Source organism: Sphaerodactylus townsendi, linkage group LG09 (assembly GCF_021028975.2).
Source record: "Sphaerodactylus townsendi isolate TG3544 linkage group LG09, MPM_Stown_v2.3, whole genome shotgun sequence".
NCBI lineage: Eukaryota > Metazoa > Chordata > Lepidosauria > Squamata > Sphaerodactylidae > Sphaerodactylus > Sphaerodactylus townsendi.
In genome coordinates this window covers 45,411,867-45,428,365 of record NC_059433.1, presented here as the reverse complement: position 1 = coordinate 45,428,365, position 16,499 = coordinate 45,411,867, and the positions used below count along the sequence as shown (strand labels likewise).

The window sequence follows — 16,499 nt, the reverse complement described above, 5'->3', positions numbered from 1 at the left end:
CATTTTGTGAGAATTATCTACCATTTAGAACAATCATCAGTATCAAAATATCTAATTCTCAGCATTGCCTAATCTGTGGCTGCTTAATTTTGGAAATTGGAGCCATAACAAATAAAACGGATTTTTCTGCAAATCTGCAAAAAGTCCCAGGTTCGTAGAAAAGTCTGAAATCTTCCAAACAAAACCTCTTCAGGGATTAACCCCTGAAATAATAGAAGCACCAATTGTTGCTTTAAGAAACAAATGTTCCTATGGCCATTGCTAGGCAACCATAACAATTTTGCCTGTTGAAGTCTTAGTTTCTGTCTGTAAAAGACAGGAGGTGGGGCCTTTCCAGAGTTGTTTTGCCCATTGAGGAAGATTCACTGGGGCGAGGCATAGCAGCCACCATGGGACAACTTGCTACCACAAGACTTGCATGACTCACCCAGGTCCAGTCTCTTGCTACAGTTCAACAGCAACCACTCCACAAAGACCAGTGTGATATAGTGTTAGAGTTTCAGACTAAGTTCTGAAAACCCAGGTTTGAATCTGCATTCTGCCATGGAAGCTCAGTGGGGTACAGTACAGTAATACATTCTCAGCCTGGCCTACCTCTTAAGGTTGTTTTGAAGATAAAATGGAGATAAGAATTATGTAATCTGCTTTGGGTTCCTATTGTGGAGAAGAGTGGAGTACAAATGATGAAAATAATAAATATAGCTGAAGATGGGCAGATATAAGGTTTGTGTGTGAGAAGGAGATAAAGAAGCAGGGGAAGGTGACTGTTTGGGGCTTGCTAGAAGTAGAGAAAGTAGAAATAATGGAGGAAGGAAAAACAAGTCCTTGCAGGTACCCTTCTGCTGGTACCCAGCTGAGCCTGGCTTGGCACTGCAATTAGAGGGGTTGCCAGGGAGGGGTTGCCAGGGAAGGGAGGAAGCACTAAATACTGAAGCAGGGGGCAGATAAAAGTAAGTTGGCTGGTGGGTGAGACAGACAAAGAAGCAGGAAAAGAGGACAGGCTACAGAAGTTTTCAGAAAAGAGAAAGAGGAAATATTGGGAAAGGGTAAATAAGATGTCCCTTGCTAGAATCTTGTTTATTTCAGCACACTGTACAGTAACTAATATATCACATGCGCTTTACCTATAAGAACCATATGAATGGTTGCTGGAGAACAAATAATTTTTGAGAAGTTCTTTCATAGAGAAATTGTTGCATCAATATGTTATGCATTTCACTTCCTGCTACCTAATATTAATAAAATATTTTTAAACAAAGACGATCTTCATTAATAACGTGGTGGCCTTTGTATATAATTTTTTTAAAAACTGGATAGATGGGCTCAATTGTTCTAACCAGCATTTTTCTTAAGCATGCTCAATTCTTTTAGTTGGCACGGTGTCTCCATATTTTAAACAACTTTCTTATAATTGTGTCTTACACTAGTTTTTCCTGCAGGAAAGAGTAAACACAAATATACATATATCTTGTAACTTTGATTCAGCTACGTCTTTCTGAAGCATGAACATTGATTTTTAAGAGTGTGCATTTGTCATCTCTACTTCTTTACTACAGAAATTAGTATAGCAGCAGTACATTCAATGCCGACAAAAATGCTTTGTAAAATATGCTCCTTCTGTAACTATCTTGTACTAAATAACATGAAAATTAATTTACAACTATATCACATCTGCTCAGTTTTAATACTGGTGCTAAAAATAATGTAATATTTGTTTTATTTCAGTAAATTATTTCATGTTCGACCAGTAACACAGGGTGATGTCTACAGAGCGGAAACTGAGGAAATTCCCAAAATATTCCAGGTAACGTCATCACTTGTTTTCAAATACTGTCATTAAAATAATCTTTTGTTAAATAATTTATCCACTTTGGGGTTGTTGTTTTTAAAAATACAACCTTGTTGTGTGTTTTTTTCCAGATTCTATATGCCAATGAGGGAGAATGTAGAAAAGATTTAGAAGTAGAACCAGTGCAGCCACCAGAGAAGACAAATTTTCATAATCATAAAGGTCATGAATTTATCCCTACACTGTATCACTTCCCAGCCAACTGTGAGGCCTGTGCCAAACCCCTTTGGCATGTTTTCAAGCCACCCCCTGCAGTGGAATGTCGACGATGCCATGTTAAGTGCCATAAAGACCACTTGGATAAAAAGGAAGAATTAATTGCACCATGTAAAGGTAACACACAATTTGATTATATCTTTGATGGATTTCTATTGGTGCTTTTAGAAGTCCTTGCTGCAAACAATAATAGTTATTCAGATTTGTACACATAAAATAATTGCAATATGACTTTCTGCTGGTCTGCAGAATGTGTAAAATGTCAGAGCACTGATGTAACATGTGCCTGATCATCAAAATCTGACTGACAGGTAAAATCTGACAGCCTCATTCTGGGATTGATTGGCAATGGACTGTGATAGGCCAGTAAACCAGATATAAGGCTGCAGTGTACCCAGGACTATGAGACACTTGTGTTCGCTTTGCCTTGTGAAGCACTTTGCTTGAATGAGCTATACTTGAAAACTAATAAAGTAGGACCGCTTCTATGAAGCAGAGCTGCTGCGTGAGAGTCTGACTTCCTACAGTTGGTCCAGCATATTGTGCTACTCTGCTATAGGGGTTTTACCCCACACCTTCACAGGTTATGGGCCTAGAGCGCCAGCTTACTCCTATTTTTATGAACTGTTAGACTGGATCAGGTAGTATGCATAAATATGGTACACAAAATGGCTTGTTGGTGGGCTTACGCATGGATCTCCTTTTCCGCTCTTCACATTTAGGAATCCCATGCATAAACTAGCTCAGTTTACAGCCTGTTATACATGGAACACTTACCTTGGGCATCTTAATTGCACAGTGGGGCTGTAGTGCGGGTGTCCTTACGTTTCTCTGTTTACACACGATGAGGTGGTCTCACAGTGCAGCTTTTCTTCTGAACTCTGCTAGGCCTCTAGTTTTCCCAGTTCTCTTAACTCCGCCCATCAACAGCCTTAAAGACACAGATCTCATCACACCTAGAAGTCTCAATGCTAGAGCTGATATTCTCTCCCCCTCTCTCCTACTCCCACAAGAGAAGAGAGAAACATGTTTTAAAACAGAATCTTGTCTGAAATAAAGTTTTAAAAGCCTGTTTAATCATTGGCGAGGGTGGAAGCAGAGCGGCGGAGGTGGGGTGGAGACAAAAAGATGCTCTACTCGTACTGTTCCTTGCAAAAGGAACTGACAGCATGGAAGGGGTGCAGGTGAGGGGAAGGAGTGCAGCGTGGCCCAAGGGAGTGGGAAGACTGGCTGTGGGCAGAGGGAAGATTTCTGGGGCAAAACTGCTTTCACTGGCAAAGCTGCCTGCTCTGTCGATGAAGTAAATTAAAATTAAAAGTTGTGCTAAAAATGGTCTCGCTTGCTGTGGAGAGAATGGAAAGTGAAAGGGGGGCTCCAGGAAACAGCTTCATACAAAAAATCTTGCTGCGATGGACATTTGCCTCCATCATGCAGCAAGTACATAGTGCATATTTGGCCTGTCTGTGACATACAGCTGAGATATGCCTTTGTTTTTAATATAGCCAAACCTCCTTTCCACCAATTTAACTACCCGAGGTAATAAACAATAGCAGAAATACAATACAAATACTATTAATTGTTAACACATAATATAGATAAATGTGTGGAAAGTTTATCTGTTGCCTTTGCATAGAATATATGGTCTCTGTTTTTAATACTTGGAGCATCCAATTGATGGTGATAGTGCTTTATTATGTTTTCATTTACTTGTAATATTCTTTTCTCTTATTAATAGTGAGTTATGATGTAACTTCAGCAAGAGATATGTTATTATTGGCAACCTGTCAAGAAGAGCAAAAGAAATGGGTTTCTCATTTAGTAAAGAAGATCCCCAAGACACCACCATCCAGTTTTATTCGTGCTTCCCCAAGAACTCTTTCTACAAGGTCCTCAGCCAATCAGTCATTCAGAAAAGTTAAGAACGCTTCTGGAAAAGCTAGGTGAGATGTGAATGAACTAAACTGTAATCCTTTTTGATAGAAAAAAGTATTCCAAAATTACATGATCATTCAGATATCACGACAAACCTCTATTTTACCATAGTGGCATGAATGCAGGTACTTGATGTGGTTGTTCCCCACTTTCATTGTCCAGAGAACATTTCCCTGGTTTTTAAAGCCCTGATTCAAGCTCCAGGTCCCATGACATCCGAATGCAAGCATCAGGCAACCTGAAATTTGTTTCTTCCCTGCCAACTGGAATTTTACATTAGGATTAAATTGAGGTTTAAATCTCAGTTTGTGCGGAAGATTCAGGTGCTCGTTTGCTCAGTTGTCTGCATTCAAACGTCCTAGAAAACTTAGTACTTGATTCAGGGATTACCAAACCAGGAAGCCTTCAGTTGCTCTTGTCCAAGTGGAAGAAGGCAAGAGAGTCTTCGAGAAAAAAAAACTGCAGTTAATTTGTCATGCCATTTGAATATGCCCTGCATCTGTTTCCAAGTTAAGAACATTTTATACAAGTTCTGTTTTTTTTAAATACAGCAGTCTTTTAATTTGACCAGGTAGCAGCAACTAACTCCTGTAGCTGCTATTGAAACAATTTAAATTCCTAAGCAAATTGTTCTTCAACTGATGCGTTTTAAATATACTTTTCAGTTGTACATTGACAAGTCCAAAAATATACACTTTTATAATGCTTTGTTTTCTATTCGCAAATTCTGTTGGTTTTCAAACTGTCCATGCAATTTTAAACTTTCAAATAAATATCAAAACACTCAAATTTACCATTCCACTGCCCATTCTAACATATGGCTCATAAGAATTTAACATACCAAAAAGTCCTTGCTTTTCAATATGATGAATTTGAGTTTTTATTATACGTGCTAAGATGCTTATTATATATCTGTTTTTCACAGGAATGTGATCAAAACGTATTGAGAAATGGACTTGTTCTATCAGTATAACCATAGGAACTTGTTACAATTACTGTTGTTCTCTGCTGACCATAGCCTAAATATAACTAGATAAAGTGATCTGCTCTGTTGTTTGATTTTGTTCTTTCTTTTCCCAACTTCTTTGAATTTGACCAAAACTTCAACAAGGTATTCTGATTAAGGATGTACCATTTTCACAAACAAATACTCTTTTATAAATTGTGGTTTGGGACCTAAATACAATCAATAGAAAGCACAGTTGATTACCATCTTTGTTTCCCCCAGCAGTCCCTTCCACATCCTGGAAAGTAGATTTCCAGGTTACAGGACCTGCACGGACTGGTGGGCTGTAGGTAGAGAAGGACCAAATGGTTCTTCCTGTCTTTTCTGTCAGTGCAGCTCCATGGCAAAATTCCGGTTCCTTTGTACTTGAAGGTAGCTGGGCTCCCATCTATTATATAAATCTAGGTACTTCCTTAACCAAGTTTTTTTTTTTCGTTTCTTGTTCTTTGTAATTGATTAATATATTTATAAGCAAATAAAAATATTAATCAGTGTGCAAAGTGTTTTGATGAATTTTGTCTTAAAAATGTTAGATGTACACATAAAATTGTGTGAAGGATCCCATACTAATCCAAACCCCAAGAATATAGTAATTGCAATATTAGCCTTACCTTCAAATAAATGCATCTGAGTCTCTCTGCTGTTCAGATTTTTGTAGCATATTTAAATGATATGCTTTTCTGGAAAAAAAATGACTTACCCTCAATCAGCAAAATTCGCTCTTCAGTGGAAAACTGCTAGGATCTCTTGTCAGAGTCCTGAGTCGAGGCGCCACGCTCCAGATGTTTGTCTGTTAACCCAGTAGTAAAGTCATTACAGAACTGGATATCATACTTTGTTCTAGTATTGTCTAATTTAGGATAGCATTCCATTTATTGGTCATTCTGTCCCCTAGCTATGCAGGTCATTAAATCATTTTGTATATTTCCTCCTTGCTCATTCTGCCATTTTAATGTCTCAGAAGCCCTTAATATTAGCATGCATAACCATGAATTTCCTTTTAAGAGTTTATTTATTCTTAAAATAACCATTTTACTGGGAAGGAAGTAATTTGCTTCATTTACAATCCAATTCACAGGCTGCAGCAGCCAGGGATGACACCACTGCTGCTCCACCCTGCCGCCTCTGAGCACTTTCTGGTGGTGCAGGGAGACAGAAAAAAAAAGCACCACTGGAAAGCCCTCCATTAGGACTAAATGGGCTTATGCCACCTGAACACATGGCATAAGTCTGAGCCCCGGCCTCAGCATACCTGGCTGCAAAGCCCGTGTGGGAAGCCAACTAACCATGGCTCCACTTCCAGGAATGCCCTCCCTGCACTAGTATCCAATCAGACAGCAGCGTTGTTCTGCAGACACGCACGCACACACACACACACACACACACACACACACACACACACACACACACACAGGATTGTGCTTTTACTCTTCTATTCAGAAACAGTTTTCATATTTAAATCTTCTTTGCAAGAATATTTTGGCATGGTATTTGAGGTTTTGCATTCTTCAGTTAAACTTAACCTTTTGCTCTGGCTACATTTAGACATGGTTACTCTAATGCTGAACAAAGTACTTTTTTCTTAAGTATAAAAGATAGAAACCATGTTTTGTTTGCCAAGAAAGAGTAGCCAATAAAGAGGCAAGACCAGCTCTGGCAGCTACTGAAGCAAATAACATGAACGTCAAAAGTTGTTCCTTGTGCTGTAATTTCCTGTAGCTATTGCACATTTATTCTAGCATTCTGTTTCTTCATTTCAGTTAATGTTTCCTGAATCTTCAAGTTTCTGTATGCATTTGTATGTATATATGCATGTATGTATATTCTCTAAACAGATCATAGGCCACATAGATTCATATTCTCAATCTGTGTTTCTCTTGATTGGTTAAGCATTACAGTCTTGGGAAGAATGTCTGTAAATGCATTTATGTAGGGAATTTTGCAATATTAATCAGCATTAATATTAATACTTATCTGCCTCATTACTGTAAGGCAATCACTTACTGGTATCGCCCTGTTTACTAACTACAATGAGAGCCTTTGATCATGACTGCAATAGAATAGAATGCTGATCTTGTTTTCTCAGAATTCATCTATATAGGGAAAGTTCTTGTAACTGGATAGGTGATGACATTTCTGTATGATTTTTCAACTTTGAAACTTGTATAACAACTAATAAGCTAAGTTACGGTGCTTTGATCTTAACCTTTCTTCTAGCATTTAAACATCTTTAAACACAAATGGATGGACTGACACTTAAATGTGTTGGTATGGGGAACTAACTTTCACAAACTGTGTACTTCAGGACAGTGGTAAATAAGGCTGTTGGAGGGGCCATACTTGTTACAACCGCTGCTGAACTTCTCAAGATGATGTAGTTACATGTATAGTTAATTTGTTATTTTGTTATGGTTTGCTGAAGTTATAGATAAATGTGAGACAGATGAAGTAGAAATAATATATACTTATTCTAACTAGTTAATAAATTTGAGTTCTTGCTCTGAGGGAGGACATCTTCGGATCACGAATTATTCTCACATATTCTGCAGGGAGGCAGAACTAAAATTCCATTTGTTGGTCCTCTGACAGCCCTTTGAGCTCAGTTCAGTTCTTGCCTTGCAAAGACCTAGCAGCTCAGAGAGCAAGATTTCCTCTTGTTTCCTTTGTCTTGATTTACGCCTTTGTCAAAACACCTCATTCATTGTCTGCTTGTTTTTTGCCTTGTCTTTAAAACCTCCTGCCTCTTCCTAAGCTGTTCCTTCCTTCTCTGTCCTGTTCTTTGCCTTTATCTTTCCTCCTCCCTCTCCCCCACCAAGAATCTTTGAGATTGCTTCACGGAGTCACTGGAGGGCCGAAACAACCACAGATCTGACAAGTTCTTGTCAGAGGGAAACTCTGGCCCCTTCCGCACACGCAAAATATTGCGTTTTGAAACCACTTTCACAACTGTTTGCAAGTGGATTTTGCTATTCCGCACAGCTTCAAAGAGCACTGAAAGCAGTTTGAAAGTGCATTATTCTGCATGTGCGGAATGAGCCTCTGACTTGGGCCTGAATCCATCAGGTGGGGGAGAAGACGGGAACGGCAATGGAGAAGCCACAGAGCCTGCAAAAATGGAAGTGGCTTCCTGCACCTTTGCAAAAGGGCCCTCCAAAAGTGCACCAAGGCAAAAGTCCTCCAGCAGGCAGCTAGTTCGGCCCTCTAGGACTATGATGGCAGGCCTTACCCTATGGAGACCCTATGGAGCAGCACAGAAAACACCTGGGTTAATGTACAGGTCCCTTTTCCTGCTCTTGAGTCCATGGAAGGGCAGCCATTTTGTGCCACATTAGGGCAGCCATTTTAAACATGGGAGATGCAAAGGACTGTGAGGGAAGAATTTCACCATTTCCAACAGCTTGCCCCCCTTTGCAATCCAGCCAAAGACCAGTGTGGTCTGGCTATTGGAAGGAACAAGCTGAAGGCGCTCAGATATGAACCAGAGGTCAGAGAAACTATGCTTGCGTGCAGAAAACCATCTACACAAAGACTCTTCAACACTTTTGGCTAGCCTTCTACATGTGGTGTTGGCGTAGAAAGTCGACCCTCTAAACTGACGTCTAGGGCAACTTCTTGGTTTTCTACAGGAGGGAATCAGACAACAGCATAAGGCCTCCACTTTAAGATGTCAGGTGGTTTCTATCTCAGTGGTCATTCCCTCCATAGTGGGTCTTTCCACCTTCAGACATCTGCATGCCCTTGCTTTCCTTAAAGGAGTTAGCCATGCTAACCCACAGGTTTTCCACCTGGTGACTTCATGTGGTTTTAACCACTATAACCAAGCTGCCTTTTGAACAACCACTATAACCAAGCTGCCTTTTGAAAGAGAGGTGCCACCCAAGTGGCCGTAGATGAAGGTGCTCTTCCTCCCAGCCATTACATCGGCCCAGAGAGTCTCTGAACTAGGGGCACAATCGGCCTGAAAAGGCCTTCTTGTTTTCCACAAAGACAAAGTTGTCCTGAGACTGAGTTCAACTTTCATCTTGAAAGTAAATTCTTCATTCCACAGGACGCCAGATATTCACCTTCCATCTTTTTGTCTTGGTACTCCCTCAGCTTTCGGAGGGCTCTCAGAATATACCGAAGACTCACATCACATGGTCAGCCTTGAACAAATGGAGAAGAATGTCCAGGGCTGCCATCAGTTACACTACTAAATAGTTCATACATCAGGCATACATAGCTGCCAAAATTCCACCTCCAGGGGTCATCACTGCTCATTCTCTCTAGACTAGGGCATGGCCACCAATGCAATTGCACAGACCCCCCCCCCCACACACACACACCTTCTTACCTCCTGTAGGCATGAAAACCACTCACTGACCTGTCTTGTCAGATTTTTTCCACCTTTTTTTCTTCATGGACTGAGGTGCTTCAGAAATTGTAGCATTTGGTAGAATAGCTATCCCAGAAGGTGAAGGGCAGTGGCGTAACTAGGCAAACTGGAGCCCTGGGCAAAACCTGAGTTTGATGCCCCCACAGGCGCGTGCCCAATGCAACGCGCACCCTCCCTTGTAGCTACGCCCAGTGGCGTATCTAGGCAAACTGGAGTTTGGTGCCCCCCATGGGCAGCCACCCTCCCCCACTGTGACCAAGCAATGATTTTTTACCCCAGGTCGTTTCAAAGTCACCATCACATTATAGAACATGCCCCAGCTCACAAATCTGAGCACAGCAATAAGCCATGCCACACAGCAGAAATAATTTTTTGAAAACATTTTCAAAATGCTTTCAAAATGTTTTATTACTGCTATGAAAACATTTTATGGTGTTGTATCCAGTCCCCCCGATTGGGGGAAACAGCATCACTTTCAATGTTTCAAAGGAGAATCTGGGCTCCCTCGTTTAAACAAGTGATGCTGGAATCCACCCCCAAACAGCATCATTTTCAATGGTGTTTAAACTAGGGAGCCCAGATTCTCCATTTAAATCCACCTTAAAGGGGGAATCTGGGGTTCCCCAGACTAGCTTTAAACAACATTGGAAGTGATGCTGTTTTGGGGTTGATTCTCCCCCACCCTGAAACAGCATCACTTGCAATGTTTAAACTGGGGACCTCAGATTCTCCCTTTAAATCCATGTCAAAGGCGGGGGGATTTAAAAGGAACATCTGGGGAAATTTGGGAGGTGCCTGCTGGCAGGGGTGCAATTGTTAAGCTAGCAGCACCAAACTTGCATGGGTATCTTTAGGATACTCCCCTAATGATACCACCCAGGTTTGGTGAAGTTTGGTTCAGGGGGCCCAAAATTATGGACCCTCAAAGGTGTAGCCCCCATCTTCTGTTAGCTCCCATTGGAAACAATGGAGGATGGGGCACCTCCCTTGGGAGTCCATAACTTTGGACCCCCTGGACCAAACTTCACAAAACCTGGGTGGTATCAGTAAAAGATTCTCCTGATGATACCTCCCAGGTTTGGTGAAGTTTGGTTCAGAGAGTCCAAAGTTATGGACCCTCAAAGGTGTAGCCTCATCTCCTATTAGCTCCCATTGGAAACAATGGAGGATGGGGCACCCCCTTTGGGAGTCCATAACTTTGGACTCCCTGAACCAAACATCACCAAACCTGGGTGATAGCATCAGGAGAGTCTCCCAAAACTTCCCTGAAATTTTGGTGCGGCTAGCCTAAACACTGCGCCCTCTGCAGGCCAAAAATGGAAAAACACTGAAAATACAAAAAATCCCACAAACAAACCTGCGCCCCCCACAGGGCTGCGCCCAGGGCAACTGCCCACTTTGCCCAATGGGAGGAACGCCTCTGGTGAAGGGTGCCCATTGTTATAACTCTGCCCAGGCAAACCCGCTAATAAGGCACAGCTAGGCCGTGATGGACAGGGCAGGCAAAACAAATCAGTGGCTGGCAGAAGTGAGGGGGTCTCACTCTCCATATGTCACAGCTGAGGGGTGGGAAAGATCAGGACCAGGGATTGAAGCTCCATATCTGTGACTGCTCCCCACCCCCTTCAAGTGACTGTGCTCTGCCATCAGTCCCTGGGCAGCTGTCAGAGTTGGCAAGGGCTCCAGCAGTCCCCTTCCCTCGGAGACCCCAGGCAGGCCTTCCACCAAAGTGATGCAAAAGCTGCTAAAGGGGCATGGGAACAACAAGGAGAATCTGTTCAGTGACCTGCGTCCTTCTCTTACCTGTACATGTGCCTTCCAGCAAGCCCGACCACGCTATTTCATTCATTTACTCTAGTCACTGCCCATCTTCCTCCTCCATTGGAACCAAAATTGGCTTATATAATTTTATTTTCCATTTTATGCTCCAGCAACTCTGTGAGGTGCATTACGCTGAAAGTATGCAACTGGCCCAAGGCCCCCTATCTAGCTTCCGTGGCATGAGTGGGAATTTGAATCTGGGTCTCCCAGATCGCTGTCTCACACTCTAATCCCACACCAATCTGGCTTATTCACCCAGACCACTCCGCTTCACACAACAACCAGCAAGGTGAAGGTAGGGAACTTGGTGTTAGTTCAGCCATGAAGGTGGCTCTGGCCCCTACTAGTTTTGGCAGATGACTATGGTGAGAGACCTGTGGCACCTGAACAACAATCTATAGGGATTGAGCCCTCCCTCTTGGATATGTCATCGAGCAACCCTCAAGGAGAATCACAGATGAGATGGAGGGGGAGAGGGTAGGAAGAAGTGTGGAGCTCCTGATACGCATTAAGAACCAAAAAGGCATTGAGACACCATTGTGGCACAACACAAATTTTGTTGAACTGCAAATCATGGCAAGATCTGAAGACTCCAGTCACCCCCTTTTTGGGGCAAGGAGAGAGGGACTGAGGTTCCCGATATGGCTTGCATCTAAGTGGAGTGGAGTTCCTGGGGGAACTTGGAAGGTATGATTCTGTACTCCAGGAGGCAGGCTGGAGCAGCAGACTGAGCAGAGTGGGGTGGAGACTTCCTATGCCTAGAGGTCTCCCTGTTTGATCTTCACCTGTAGGAAAGCCAAAACCAGCTATATTCAGCCATGGAAACTGGGCACAAGTGCCATGCTGGGCTCAGCCATGGGTATGTTGTCCTGGCAGAATCTGCAACTGCATCTTCATGGAGGGCCTTTACTGTGAACCCCCCTTCTTGAGGCAGATGGTTGTGCCATCTGAACTGCATTCAGTGTGTTGAAGTACACAGTGACTGCTTGTGATCCATCAACTGCAATACTTGAAGCTACTTCTCAAGACTCTGATCCTGCAAGAGAAAATGAGTCAAAAGGTTATCTGCTAAGCAGGCAACAACTCCGACCACCCCCCAACCACCAGCAAGTCCTGTCCTCTGTCGAGGGGGAGAAACAAAGGACTGAGCTTACATCCCACTACAGGGCTGAAATCATTCCTTTCCCCAGCAGTTCTCCTGGGAAACTTTCCTGGGATCTTTTCTCATTGCATAACAGGGGCTACAGTGCTGGGATGCTGTGGCTCATGCTACCCCTACATGAATGCAATGCTGGGCTTGAGTGTAGGAAGCTCCGTCAATGGAGTAGCCCTTGCCCTCAAGTGAGGGAAACTGGAGCAGGTTTGGGTTCCTCACCCTTGCTTACCTGTCAGTGCATAGCCACCCCTTTGGGTCATGCTTCCACAGGTGGGATACTCCTTAGGATTCTGAAATGGGAGAGATCAGCCACAGAGTACAGACTTTGCTCCCCCCCTTGGGTGTTAGTGCTAAGTTCTTGTTTTGTAGTTCTAAGTTCCCTATCTGTGCTTTTCCCACTGCCAAAGTTTCTCCTTGCTCTATGTCTGCACAGTAGGGAATTCTGAGACATCGCTTCTGTGCACTCTTCTTACTTAGTCATAAAGCATACTGGCTGAGATATTGGTAGGGCAGATGGGGCACACAGTTGGGAACTGGAGGGGGAGGGGCTTGTCTACCCTGTGAGGCAAGTCAGGTCTATAGTCAGCATCATGAGCATCTCTGTGGCTAATAGGCATGGCTACAGCAGTGAGAAGGAACGTTTAATTTTCAGTTCAGTGGGCACCTATGGGCTACGTTGTGGTTTTTGTTGGCGTAACTTTACATTTCTGATGAGACATTCCCAAGCTGAAAGGGCTCAGGGAGCTAATCCCAGCCATGTCAGTTCAGGGGCCTGCACCTTGGTTGTGCCAGTGATGGAGTCCACAGGGGGTCTGCACTGGTATAAATGGCCCTTACACTGATGTTTCTTGGGGATAATGGCGTTGTAACAATCACTTGGTTCCCTGATTGCTCCCCCCCCCCCTTGAGTATCATGCTTGTGGTGTTGGCGTGGTATAATTAGCAGGGTATGGTATAATATGGCTTATGTTGTTGGCATGGTATAATAGCTCTATCTTTCCATTTGAGGACAAAAGTCTGTTTGCTTTCTCTTGTCAAAACAGTTCATTGGTTCTTTTTCCTATTATTCTTTCACTGAGATTTTAAACTAGGTTTTGCCTTTTAAAAAATACTAGTGTTCAGATCACCCTACTTAGACCACTCTTTTAACATACAGAGTGTACAGTCGACACTCAACACACACACAAATTGTAGTGAAATGCTAATTTCTAAATTTCAATAGGTCAAAGGAGTATGGATCTATGGGGGACATTACCCATTCAGAAAACTCCAGTTATTGGTGAGTAGCTGTTGGCACTTGTGTCATGTGACATTAGTAAAAAAAGCAGATTTGACTTTCTTCTAGTAATGAAAGTTGCAGCTGCTTAGAATGAGAAATCCCCTATTATTTCTCATAATTTTGAAGAACTGTTTCTTTATCTTTCTTTGATCTAGAGTGGATCACTTGCCCCGAATCTTTCTTAGCCTTGTACTTTCACCTCTTGATACTGTTTGTTTTAGCACAACAGTATGCATGTCCTTGCAGCAATCTTAGTACTTCTAAGTAGAACAAGCCATAGTGATGTCTATTCTTTCTAGCTCTTTTCTTCTCATATGGTGAAGGTATGCTCATTATTTATGATAGCCTAATCTCAGAAAGGTCTGTGTTAACATTCAGCAACCTAAACACTGAGGACATTGCTAAATATTGAGCATATGGGGTAAGTTGTCCACTTGTTGGGAAAAAGTAGGATATAAATCAAATCAAGTCAGGTTTACAGTAGGGAGCAGTGACTGTTCTCCCTTAACTGCAGCTTCACATTATTTTATTGGTTTCAATTGCGTTGCTACAGTATTCCGTGGAGAAAGCACAAATAAAGTTGATTTGTGCGCTAGTTCATCATTTGCAATATCTTCGCGGTTGCTTGATTTATCCTCTTCCTTCGGGACAGTTGGAGTAGCTTCCTGAGGGCTTGTAGGCATTCTTCTATCAAGGCACTAGATGTATACCCTTAGATAAATTTCTGAGCTCATCACATAAAATCTTTTGCATACAACCCTGAACATACCTCTTTCTTTGAAACTAAATAAATTGACAGCATGGGAATGGAGACTATGATACACATCAGAATATCGAAAGTTTAAACCTTCTTTCATGAACATGGCTTAGGCAAGCTATTCTGAAAAGCTTTGAACATTATAAAGTAGTGGTTCCCAACCTTTTTTTAAACTCATGTTCCCCTTGGCAACCCATTTCTCTAAAAATGGGTACCCCCCTATCAATGAACCCGTTACATAATTTTTTGCGTATCCCCAAACGCTCTGGTGTGCATCTCTGGTTGGGAACCACTGTTCTGAAGCATTCTGTAAATGTTAAACATGGTGATGATGAGCTAGAAGTAGCCATTCCATGACACTATATGTCTTCATGTGAGCTGTTACACAAAATTACAAGCAGTGCTTTGTGCATACTGTCAGAAGACTGACTTTAACTTAATATTCCTCTTATCAATCTTTCTGTTTTCTTTGTTTGGGTGGTAGCTTTATAGTAGAGGCTTCTGTTGAAAATATTGAATAGACACTACATTTTTCCTCATTGTCACTTACGTTGAGGTGCTGAGAACAGGCTTCTGCAGTGATAATACCTAAAAACATACTCCCAAGAAGAATTGCATTGCAACTATATGGTCACTCAGGATAACAGCAAAATGATGGAACAAAACAGATAGTGATGAATTTATATCACTATGGTCCCGGTGTCCTGGAACTGTAATATGGGAATTAGGACAAGGGGATGACCTGCAGAGACTTGAGGGAGCATCTCATGTTCCCTCCCCCACTATTTTCTCTTTCCCTTCCCTGAAAACCCACAAAAACTGTCCCCTTTTCCTACTTCCCTGCCTCCTGCCCATCCACCACCCAGCATTTTGACTCCCCTTCTCGGTTTTCTTCCTATACTTCCACAGATAGTTGATACTGAGGAAAAACTATGACTCAACTTTGTGGTGCTAGCTATTGGGCTGGGCCTAGTTGCACAGTGGGACCTCAGGAGGCACCTAATTTTCCACTTTATCTCTGCCTCCATCCTCTTAGCAACTGCCATAACCATACCTTTTTCTGCTTCCTTCTCTTATTCCAACTCACAAACTAATATACCTTCCATCTGCTCCTCCCCCAATTTAGTTTCATTTATTATTTCATTTATATCCCATCTTTCTCCCCAGCGGGAACCTATAACCACTTAAATATTTCTCCTCTCCTCCATTTTACTGACACAGCAATCCTGTGAAGTAGTTTATGCTCAGGTTGTACAAGTGGCCCATACTCGGTGAGCTTTCACGGCAGTGGTCATTTGAATCTAGGTGTCTCTGAATCTAGTCTGAAATTCTAACCACACTAACTTTAATGGGGTGGCTGCTGTTGAACAGTAGCAAATAGATGGGCTTGGGTGTGTGGTGCATGTCAGGTGGTAACTAGTTGCCCAGTGGATGCTGCTGACATTGGTCAGGATGAATCCTTTCTTAAAGGCCAGAACATCCCTGGAAAGGGCCCTGTCCACCTTCCAAGCCTGTTACTGATGGAAACCATGGCTTGAAGCCTGAGAAGTACTGTTGTGGTTTCCTAACAGCTGCTGACAGCATTTGTTTCCTAAAGATAGAGGCACTGCTTCTATTATTCTAGTTTTAGTTTTTTAATGTTTTTTATTTCATATTTTTCTACAAACCTGGGGCTTTTCTCAGGTTTGTGGAAAGATCTGTTCATGGCCCCAGTCTCCAGCTTTAAGCATTCACAGGTGGGGCCATGTTGAATACTAGCTAATTGAAGATATAAATGCTGTACCTTACTAATGCTATATCTTTTTCTTTGTGACAGGTTTGGTAAACTTGGTACTTAGTAATATTCCTGTTAGAACTTAATTATTTTAACTTTTCTGATCAGTGTTCTTTTATCTTCTATCTCAAGAAGTACCCTTGAGTCTGATACTTTTCATGTGTGCTCTGTCCTTTGGCTGACATGGCCAGTGGAAATGAACTAAGATTAAAATCAGGTTGAGATTAAAAATAATGTGGTAGACAAGTTGCCCAATACCAGAGTGACACTAACTCAAGATTTCTGACCCCATTTTTAAATATTGGCTAGTAATGAACTCTCTGAATAACTTACA

General features: G+C 42.2%; 1 protein-coding gene across 3 annotated transcripts in view; it reads left to right on the top strand.

Annotated features, from left to right (window-relative positions):
• Window positions 1-16,499, top strand: part of ROCK1 (Rho associated coiled-coil containing protein kinase 1) — an 84,620-nt gene that overhangs the window by 63,887 nt on the left and 4,234 nt on the right. The window contains exons 30-33 of one of the 3 annotated variants that reach the window (XM_048507194.1): window positions 1,726-1,804; window positions 1,921-2,182; window positions 3,801-4,005; window positions 13,578-13,634. In XM_048507194.1, the coding sequence (XP_048363151.1) occupies window positions 1,726-1,804; window positions 1,921-2,182; window positions 3,801-4,005; window positions 13,578-13,634 (603 nt within the window). Of the gene's footprint in view, window positions 1-1,725; window positions 1,805-1,920; window positions 2,183-3,800; window positions 4,006-13,577; window positions 13,635-16,499 lie in introns of those variants that run through there. The other 2 variants (XM_048507195.1, XR_007245391.1) reach the window with 2 other exon arrangements.